At 39.7% G+C, this 11,044-nt stretch overlaps 2 protein-coding genes across 2 annotated transcripts in view; both read right to left on the bottom strand.

The window, feature by feature from the left end:
- Window positions 1-1,096, bottom strand: part of tmem177 (transmembrane protein 177) — a 2,886-nt gene extending 1,790 nt beyond the window's left edge. The window contains exons 1-2 of the mRNA XM_035676794.1: window positions 1,012-1,096; window positions 22-281 (exon numbers count right to left, since the gene is read on the bottom strand). Of these exons, the coding sequence (XP_035532687.1) occupies window positions 22-222 (201 nt within the window). The 5' untranslated portion in view covers window positions 223-281; window positions 1,012-1,096. The remainder of the gene's footprint in view (window positions 1-21; window positions 282-1,011) is intronic.
- A 186-nt stretch (window positions 1,097-1,282) lies between these two features.
- LOC118339539 (nuclear factor 7, ovary-like) lies at window positions 1,283-3,769 on the bottom strand. Its single transcript, XM_035677229.1, has one exon. The coding sequence runs from the start codon at window positions 3,591-3,593 to the stop codon at window positions 2,199-2,201; it is 1,395 nt and encodes a 464-aa protein (XP_035533122.1). The 5' UTR covers window positions 3,594-3,769; the 3' UTR covers window positions 1,283-2,198.
- Between the last annotated feature and the right edge of the window lie 7,275 nt (window positions 3,770-11,044).

The raw sequence follows: 11,044 nt of genomic DNA, 5'->3' as shown, positions 1-11,044 counted from the left end.
ACACAGACACACACACACTACCTGCTGGAAAACATCCTCTAGCTTCTCGGACAGCGTGACTGGCTCTCCTTGGTGCCAGGCCTGATAGAGCTGACGGTAGGACACGTCAGGGAAAACATGGTAGAACATGTTGGCTGCAAAGACCCCGCCGCAGCTCGCAATAAGCAGCGGAGTCCGGTACTTCTGAAGAAGCATCGAGTACTTGAGGAAGCTGGACGCCATTTCTTTGCTTTTAGTGGACTGTGTGTCAGTGAGGCGCTGCGGACTTCAGTAGGTGGCATCTGAGAAGAAGGCAGACAGGCAGAAAGTGAATACAAGTGTAGAGTTTAAGCGCTTTAGGCAGGGATTTGAACCTGTGTTGTCCTGCTGAAGGAATATCCTCTTTAACTACTGCTCCTCTTTAACATCCCCTTCTTCACAGACCATATGCAGTTACCTTCATGTGCACACAACAGCCCCTGGACATTAAGTGCACAGATAAAGCTCATATAGTAATTAATATACACTATATGTCTTACTATAAAAGAGCAACAAATGAGGGTTATAATGAGGTAATGCTGGAGATGGATCTACATAACTGACCATAACTTGATATGAGGGGGTTCAGCCTCACCTTGGTTCAATAACACATCATGGTAAGTCTTAAAAACTCATCTGATCAGCCTCAACTTTCTTATGTAACCCAACAGGCTCAGTGAAGTGGACATATTAGTCAAAAACATATCTCAGCACTAAACTTACCCTGCGTTATTCATGCCAATTACTATGTCTACTCACTTTACAGACAATAAAAAGCCTCAGAAAGCAGCATTAAGCGACCGTGTGGCTGCAAAAGGACGCACTGAGCTCACACAGCATTTTAATACAGGTCGCACGGTGACCTAAAGCTAACGGAGCGAGCGGGGAAATACTCCCACTTCACGCTCCCTCGCTGAATGCAAAACAACCAAAAGCTACAAAACAACTGCATGTACTGTCTTCATATCAAACCAACATGTGTTTAACACTCACATGTTCTCCACATCTTCACAAGGACGGCCGCAGTGTGTCCCTGTACGCTGCGGTTACGTCGAAGGAAACTCCGTAAAGGGATTTAGCTGTCGTGGAGGTGTTGCGCCACAGCTTTACGACACTAGCTGGGGTTTGTTGTATGACCTCATTTAATTGTATTTGAGTGCTTTGTACAAGAAATAGTGTATTTAAAGAGATTTAAGGAACATAGAATAAAAAAATATAAAATAAAAGGCAGCAATGTTGAGATGTTGAGCAGAACATGTTTATTGAAGTATAAATGTTCTTCCTTTTGTTTGGCAGGAGCAGAAATAATTAGTAGAAAGAAATAATAATTGATCACGTGAAAGCCATGATTTTAACATATTAACAGTGAATAAATATTTCATGTTGAATGAAAGAAATTAGTCATGTAATACATTTATTAATTAGAATGTTTATTAATCATAAGGAACAATAAATGTGCTTTGACTTGTTAAGGAACAATAATAATGCACCTGTTAAATAGTTCTTCACACAATCTGATACATATGTATCACTCCTTCTCAGAAGACAGGGCTTTCTTTATAAACATCTTTCTCTCATTTTTGAGATATATAAATAGATCAGTTTAAAGTTATGCATACAAATTATAGAAGTCATAAAAAAAATAAAGGCACTCCAGTGCAGCAGAGAAATGCAATAAAAGATACTTTCAATGAAAACTTCATCTGTAGAACACTGTTGTAAAGGGAAAACCGCCCACACGGTACCTTAAGAAAGAGATACAAATAAAGAAAAATACAAAAAGTGACAAAGTGGGCAACTAGGCTCAAGTTCAAGAACAGCTTTGGCTTGGTCTGTCTACATATTGACAGTGACACATGATCACAGATTGTTAGGACAACTCTGGCTTTGACAGCATAAACATAGTTTAACAGGACATTCTTCACTAAAACTGCCTTTTGGTATGTTTTTAGTGTATTTTTTACATTGCACACATCCCTAAACATACAAATACTGCGACCATGTAGGACCATACATTCATTCTGGTGTGTTCAGGGTTCGCGTTTGCAGCATTCACAGCCTCACTTTACTTTCTAATGCTACAACGAAGGCAAGTTATCGAACTTTACAAAAAAACAGGGGCAATATTCTCTCTTTTTTTTTTTAAAACAGATAGAAGGCAATTCTGAATTCTCCTCCAGTTACGTTACTACTACAGAGATATTCAGTGGCAATATCTTCACTGGATGGTCCTTCCAGGTGTTGATGTATGGAAACAGCCTGTCGGTGAATGTGTGTGTGAAGGTATGTACGACCTCGGCAGTGTCTGGGTTCAAGAAGGACAGCTTTCCTTTGTCCCAGTCCAGGTGCACTCTGACCTTCTGGAGCCCGTCCTTCAGTGGGAGGACAGTCACCGGACGAGACGGGGAAAAGGCTGTGAATTTACCGTGAGAGAACCTCAACATCCACAACCCGGACAGTAAATCCCTCTTCCTCTGGGCTTCCTGCGCCACCACACCCAGCGCCCACACTTGATTGTCTCCAACCCTCACATCCCAGCTGTGCCTCCCCGAGCTGAAGCCCTGGCAGCCCAGGACGCTGCGGTGCTGGTCCATCCTCTCTGGCTGGGTGTGGAGCAGAACATTAAGAGGCTGCCTCGGTGCACATTTCACACTGGTCAAACCATCGGACAGCTGCAGCTCTCGGTGGGCACTGTTGGGGTTCAGGATTACGGGGGTGTAGGACACTAGATACTTCATTTTGTACCAGACGGTGAACCTAATATTTCCCAGATATTTGCCAACATCGATGAGGGCCCCTGTCATCTGCTTTGGGTCCTCCATCAGGGGGCGCTGAGCTTCTTTCTTTAAAGCATCCACTTTGAACAGGAAGGTGGGGTCATCCTCTTTCAGCCCTCCTTCTATGGATTTGATGGTACTTTCCATGGCGGTTATCTCTCTGCTCAACGCTGCAATCTTGTTTTTCACCATGGCTCTTTTGAGTTCACTTTCCTGCTTCAGTGCTGCAATCTTGGCCTTTTCCTCGGTTTGTAAAAACACCTTAAGCACGTCGAACTCGCTCCGTATCTTCTCCTCCGTGTCCTGCGCTTGGTTCTGAATCTCTTCATCCGTCTTCTCCCAGCTGACTTTCATTTCGTTGAAGAGTTTCACTTTGTCTCGCAAGGGCTTCAGGTTTTCCAACAGGTCGTCTCTGCTCCCCTTTGCAGCTTCGTCCACGGGCGTAAAGCTGTGGTTCCTGTGCTCATTTGAATCCCGACAGACGACACAAACCGGGCTCCGGTGGTCCAGGCAGTAGAGCTTCAGTTTCTCGGCGTGCAGGCGGCAGACGACCCCGGCCTCCACCTCCAGAAGGAAAGCCTCGCATAGGTTCTTCAACACGAGGTTGCGAGGAGGTCTGTTGGTCGAAGACACCGTCTTACAAACGGGACATTCGCGCATGTGTTTGGTTCTCCACCATTGTAGCACACAGACCTTACAGAAACTGTGGCCACACGCAAGGAGAACCGGGTCTTTGTATGTGTCCTGGCAGACCGAACAGGAGAGCTCGTAACTGGGGACTGACCAAGAGAAAGCCATTTTTGTTTTTGTTTCATCTTCTTCTCCTTGTTCCGGGTTTAAGATGATTGAAGACCAGTGTAATATCGCCCTCTGTCCTCTGTTGGTTGTAAAACACTTTTTTAATTAATCAAATTCAATCATTCATATTTTTTATTTACTGCTTTCCTTCCTCGTGTTCCTTCTCTATGCGCCTGAAGCCCCCCCCCCCTTAAAAATAAACTTTATTTACAATTAGCTTTAGAGTCAGACTCACTTTTGTTGACCAGGTATTTGCACACATACAAGGAATTTAACTAAATGTACAAACACAGACTAAAAGCATATTTAAACAGAACAACTAGCTCAACAAAAACAGGCATAAACTACTATGTACATATATAAACAAACAAAAAGCAGTAACATTTGTAGATAATAGTGTGATGGTGCAGAGGGCAAAGGATGCTGAAATAAATATTGTATGTGCGGGTTTCTTTATGTACATGAGGTAGATGGATATGACAGTAAGGCAAACATGTCTTGAAGTTCGGTATTGATCATGAGTTCCTATGTGTGCAAGCATAAATGGCAAATAAAGTTCTTGAATCTTGAAACACTGAGCACACACAGACATGAATACAATGAAATAAAAACTAAAGAGTTCTTGGAGGAAGTGTGGGATGCCTTGCCAATTGAAACAAGTTTCCTTTCCATACATTTCAATACAGCAAAGAAGATCAACAGCTCTCTTTTGGAAGATAATGAAGTTATTCTGATGAATCTTGTTTTAACAATGAAACATTCTTCCCCCAAAAAGTCCAGTGTGTAACATTTAGAGGGCTCTACTGGCAGAAATGGAATATCATATACACAGGTATGTTTCCATTTGTGTATAATCACCTGAAAATAAGCATTGTAGTGTTTTCGTGGCCACAGTAGCTCCTTAGTGGTATTCAGTTGGTTGAAATCTGCAACTACACACTGGATGTTTAATCAAAAGTTAAGTATCTTTATTACAGACAAAAATCATCTCATAAAAAGGTTGCTAAACCAAATATTTTAGTTTCTAAGTGATCATGTAGCCTAAGACATCCCGTACTTTGGTTATTTGTATTATCTGTATTCTTTGTGCTTCAGTTTCCTTCCATGTAGGTCAGGTTAATTGGAAAATGTAAAGGTGAGCTGTCCAGGGTCTGGGATGGATGGATTATCTTAAGGTTTTAATGTTAAAATGATGCAACAAAGCTCTGTTTTGATTGGTCTGTTCCTTTTCTTTTGTGTACAGGATGAATACGCAAGCAGCTGCTAAAAACTCACAGACAGTTATGAGAGTAGATGGACAGTGATTCCTTCCGAGAGTCTGCACAGTACCAAGAAGACATGCAGCATCAGACTAAAAACAAGTTTGTTTCACTTCAAGAAGGACAGGAAGAAGATCTTGATGTTCAAAGCTTTGCTCAGTCATGCGTTTATGTGCTGGTGACATTTTGCATGTGGTGTTTATTTCCCTCACTATGGTCACACTTTCCTTCTATATCCAGGGTAAACTTAGAGCAATGATGCAGTCTGCAAGTTTAGCACAAGAGTGGGTGATGGCACACAGCAAGATTGGCGTCTCCATTTTCAAACACAACACGCATCAAAACACTTTGTCTCAGGTTACAGTTGAACAAAGGTGAACTTTGACCTGCCCGGCAGCTGGAGCCAGCCTGGGCTGACATTAAACAGCAAACACATTCTTGACTTTGTCAGTCAGTCAGGATTCTGTTGAAATTAATGAGGGAGTGAATATTTGAAGAGATGGATGCGAGTGTGAATGTGCTTTTATCAGGAAATCCAGGATGGAGAGTTGGGATTGTTCTTTCCTCCCCTGTTGTTCCTTGACAAGAAACTTAGTTTAAGAAAAGTGTAAAACCTTTCTGACTCTTGTTACATAATTTAAGTTTTATGCAGGACATTTTAAAATACTACAAAAATACTGTCTGCATGTACTGGTATTTGCTGTATTTATAGTGTGGAGGAATATAAATGTGCAAATAATTGTATCGTTTTGCCAATTGTATGGCTAATACTGAATTCAGATCTTCAAGATGACAGACTATTTACACCATGGTTCACTCAGCACTGTCCTTTTTTATTTATTCATGTTTCATGGTGGAAACTAAGCCATCAAGACTAACATGAAAACTTTAGATTCCCTTTAAATTTAATAAAATCATAGTTAGGCACATATTACAAAATAAAAAAGAATTTATTGGGGGAGTACTTTGTAATTTAAGGTTACTGTAGTGACTTCTGTATTAAAGAGGTCACTAAAGGTCAATTTGGGCAAGTGGCATGTAATTGTGTTGATTGTATATGTATATTTTGTGTTATTGTAAAGGGGACATATAAAGCAGAACAGTAATTGTACAGAGTAGATCAAAAATAATTATAATCATTAAAAAGTATCTCAGTAGAGAACAAATAAAAATCAGAATAATTACAACAGAAAAATGAGGAACAAAACAGGTGGAACTTACCAGAGTAAAAATAAAGTCGATCTCCCCCACATCTTTTATTTCCGAGCCACCGCTGTCATCTGTGGGTGTGATGAATAGATGGGAACGGTTCATTACAGTTTTATTGGAATTTTCCATTCTTTAAAGACAGCCTGCACTGCATTTCTCTGTGTGTTGTTGCACACATGTTCCATGTTCCACATTTCTCTAGATAGAGTCAAACATGCACGCAGTCTCATGTAAATTAGAAAAAGGGGAAGGGGTGGACAAATGTTGCTGGTTGCTGCTGATCTGTAATGATGAGTGTTCGAGGAGCTTTGAGAGGTGGCTACATGCCTGTGAGCTGTTGCTACATTTTAATGGTGTATGGCTGAGCTTTCGGTGCTTATGCACAGGATGCAAATGAAAGCTGGGACCAGGTAGACAACAGCTGATTTCAGTGCAGTCACTGGCTGCACGTGGCAGTGGTGTCATGGTAGAGGAGGAAGTGAAAGTTAGTTGCTTAAGAGAGTAGTGAGAAAATGCTTAGACTTTACTCTTACTGCATGATCCTGTGATGACCTCTAATTACAATATTTAAGATCACAACGTTCAACTGCTGAAACTGTAGAAACATTTTGTGTTCAGGGGGTTTTCATCATCATGGGACCTTGGATGAACCTTTTTATTCTGATACCAAATTAGTATGGTGTTAGTGTTGAGGTGGAAGTGTGCTAGGGTGGGGCAGCCTTTACCACAGAACACAGAATGGGTGTAGACTGCAGCACAGCACAGTGACGCACTGATCATTTGTTTTAATTTCAGTTCAAATATAATCCTAATTCTAAAACCAAAACAGGCTGCATAGGGCCAGAGTGGGAGAGCACCACACCGACAGCTACCTCACCTCAGCCAGTTCACTCACAAGATGTTTTACCTCCAGTACTTTTTATTTAATAACCGCACACTGCTGAAGTAATCACATGCCCTAAATACAGTAACTGTTGACTGTGTCAAATTTTCCTTGGTATTAAAACATACATTTATTAGAGAATGCAATCCATTTGAGCAAAAAGCACATTTTATCCCAACAAACCTTATCACCTTGTGCTCACTGAGCTCAGAAGCACATCAATTAACATGCACTTATGTAACAATGTACACTTTCACCACATTAAATGAATGAAAGCTGCACAATCTGAGAGAAATTATTAGAGAAAGTTTCAAATTAGAGACTTATAGATATATAAGAGGGATAGATTATTATAGTCATCTACACAACACCTGTAGAGTAATGGTTCATAATTAATATAACCTTGTACATTTAGGGATAGGCCCTACAGTATGGTAGTAGGGCTGATCACATAGTCATTGCAGCACAGACTAATCTGGTAAAACTGAAAAATTCATCACTTTGCAGTGTATGTGTGCACGCATGTGTATGTGCATATGTATTGTGATCAAGACAGACGGTCTGATCCTAGTGGAAAGAAACAGCTCACTACTGTCTCCATGGAAACAGGCAAGAGGCGATGGAAGTGTGTGTCTCTGCGTATGTGTGTAGTGTGTGTGTGTGTGTTTCTGAAGGAAAAGAGACAGAGAGAATACCCTATTCTATTCTGTTCTATTCTATTTTGCTATAAGCCGCAAATAACTCAGATATGAAGCAGTATTGTCAGTTTTTGTATTGATGACATTCACGTGTCATTATCATAACTTACTATATACAGAGATGTGTCAGTCCTGGACCTGAAGCATTTCCATGGTCTTTCTCTCTGCCTTCTACACAGAACATGCTGGAATAGGCCACATCCCTTTGAATGTGTAAAGAATTGGGCATGTATAAAATTGCATGAACAATTTTTAAAAGATGATATTGGGATCAGTGACCTCTTGCACTGGCAACCCTTTGGTCCTTGGCATTATAAAGCAGCCTGAAGGGACCAGGGGCGGATGTGGAGAAATATTCATGGGGTTGCAAGATGTGGCATGGAGACTTTGAAGGGTTGCAGAAATATATTCTGATTTAATTGTTAATAATCACATGTCAGTATTAGCTTTGGAAAGCCCCCAAAAGATTAATTACATCATTGCATTACATTGATAAAACATTGAATAGAAACATCTAAAGTTGGCATTAGAAGTCAATAAATGATATTATTTCCAAATGTCTTTTTTTAATTTAACTTAAGCCTATCAGTCTAAAATGTGGCCATAGCAGATTTTAAATTTATGTGTTAATTTCCATTATTATTATTTTTAACACTTTTTATAAAGGTCCAGTGTGTAGGATTTAGTGGTGTCTAGCAGTAAAATTGCAGATTACCAGAGTACCACTTTAAGGTAACTAAAATACAATCATTCCTATATTCAGGCAATTAAACACTATTAAAAAACATACCTATGAATATTATATTTCATTTCTGACAACAGATTCTCACTGTACCTTTAAATTTGACAGCATTTGACACCTAACTCAGGATCTGCCTCTTAACTTATGTTGCAGCCAGATCACCATCAGCACCTTTCATTTTATGCAATAAACCCAAAGTGAAACAGGCTGTACTATATCTGCATCTTGTTCGAATTGATCTTTGTAGGACACAGATTGGTGTGTTCATGTGTAAAGTCAAGTGGCCAAGGAGTCCTATACGAGGGCAGTGTCCACGTAGAGGTCATGGAAGCAATTTGCTGGACATTGATGTGCATTTCATTCAGGGTGTGTTTTTTCTTTACACATAGATTCATGTGCACATAAAAGCCTTCTTTGTGTCAGTGCATCAATACTAACACAATGAATGCATATGTGTGCATGTGACTGGCTGACACAAACAGACGTCACTGGCGCTTAATGATCAGTGACACTGAATGTCAATTTTTCAACATGGACATAATGAACACGGTGGCCCTTTTGATGTATGTTAAGAGAAAATCAACACAAGAAAATTGTACAAATGCTACAAATAAACCTGTGAGAATGACATTCATCTATTCAACATCATTTGGTTGCAGGAGACACGAACCAATCAATTCTCAAATTAAGATCCCATCAACTTGCTGTCCAATCCAGTGGAGTGACCTCTCAATGAATGAATAAATCAGTAACCCAGTCAATCAATTCATCACCTCTTGATTGCTTCCTAGAAGTCTTCCAAAGCCTAAATCAATAGATCCTTATGTCAAACACAGCCAGCTTTGGACTCCCTGATGGACAAACTGGACAAAAACAAAACAAAAACAAAAACATGTGTCATTGCTGACTGGAAACATACAGTATATGTCCTTTAATTTACTGTAAGATATTCCGTACCTAAAGAAGGAAAAAAATAGCCATATGACATAAATGTACTAGATAGATGAATTCCTTTTTCCAGTTGTAGATAAATTAACCTTTCTTGAGACGTGCATGTACGGTATGTTTGAGGCAGATGCTGAAGAAAAGCAAAATTTAGTTTCTATGACTTTAAAATTCAAAAGTATTATTTGCTTCACCAAGAGGGCATAAAGTGTGCACAGGCTCACTCTAGTCACCCTGGCGTTCGACCAACTGGTAATACCAAGAACGTGATCGACCTCTAAGCATTCTGCCTTAACTGATTTTGTTGGGGGTGCAATTGAAAGTCTGATACACTGAATGGTACAACCAGGTTGGTCAACATTATAATACTATATAATAATCTTTACATGGCTCTTTAAGATGGCAATGTCAGCCAGTTGGACGACCACTTTGGTTTAGACTGAAAAATCTCAAAAACTCTCAGGCTGATTGTCATGAAAACATTACCGATATTTATGATTCCTAGAAAATGCATCCTAATGATTTTGGTAATCCCCTGACTTTTCCTCTAGTGCCACCTGCAGTTGTAATTGTGGTTTGGTTTGTGTATTATGTAAGACTGAACATCGCAAACATTAACATTAACATTAACATTAACATTAATATTTGGAGCTAAAATTACAATTACAATTTCTCTTCAATATAACTGTAATCTGAAACATTTCTATTCATCTATTTAAGTGTTTTTTAAATTAACAATCACAACTGCATACAGTATACAGTACGTATATGAATTCAACCTTTTTGTGTATTCTTTCTTTCTATCTTTCTTTCTATTCATTATATTTAACAATATTGGGACCAGTTCAAAAGTTCTTGCTTAAGGGAAATAGCTAAGTTGCATTGTCCTTTAGTGTTAAAAAGAAGTTATTTTGTTTTCTGTGTGTGAGGTTTAATCAAACTAATGGAGGCTAAGGACGTTAGGTGTTATTTACGGAGCACATTTGATACACACTGACAATTGAAGGTGCTTTTCAAGTTGTATAAAGTACAGAGTAAGACAAATATAGGAATAATAAAGGAGAGCTCTATTATAGACAGACAATTACAAAGTTAGTATATTAAAAGGTGCTTGACAACTAGAACAACCAAAGTGGAGACTAAAATAATTAATTATTGGAAACACTGAACAACAAAGTATTTGAACGCCATCAGAGCTGTGACCTGTGTGTTCCTGTCGTATCCAGTTTGACATGAATGCGAGGTTTGGCGCCGACAAGGTTCCAGCAAAAGACGTCAACTACTCTTTCCTTCTGCGGGACGTATTCAGCTTTCCCTCCAACAACAGTGACCCTGCCACCTCCACATAGACACAGAGTGGAAGGTGAAACACACACACACACTACTTATTCTCCAAATAAAGAGCATGGTACATCAGCCTAACCAGCATCCGTGTTTTCATTGTGTGTTATTAAGGAAATGTGATGTGTGTTTAATCTTAAAGTTTTCTTTCTCGCATCTGAATAATTTGGTGGTAATGGTGCGTTCGAGTGTAAGCTAACACAATCTGGTAACTGGAAAATTGATGCTTCAGGAGGGAGAAGTTGTGAGAGCCCAGATACTTTTGGTGTGCTTGTGTGTGTGTGTTTACGCGGGTTGGTGTGAATCCCTCCGAGACATGGTAAAAGACACGTGGCGTTAATGTTAATGTTAGGGTTAGAAGAAAGCTGTAGTCA

The sequence above is a fragment of the Morone saxatilis genome, unplaced genomic scaffold (genome assembly GCF_004916995.1).
Source record: "Morone saxatilis isolate NCDOM2014 unplaced genomic scaffold, NCSU_SB_2.0 Contig5, whole genome shotgun sequence".
Classification (NCBI taxonomy): Eukaryota; Metazoa; Chordata; class Actinopteri; family Moronidae; genus Morone; species Morone saxatilis.
The sequence above is the reverse complement of the archived record's forward strand: the minus strand, read 5'-3'. Positions and strand labels throughout refer to the sequence as shown.

Bases quoted from the DNA above. Each gene is read 5' to 3' on its own strand.
- LOC118339539 (XM_035677229.1), bottom strand. From the start codon at position 3,593: ATGGCTTTCTCTTGGTCAGTCCCCAGTTACGAGCTCTCCTGTTCGGTC.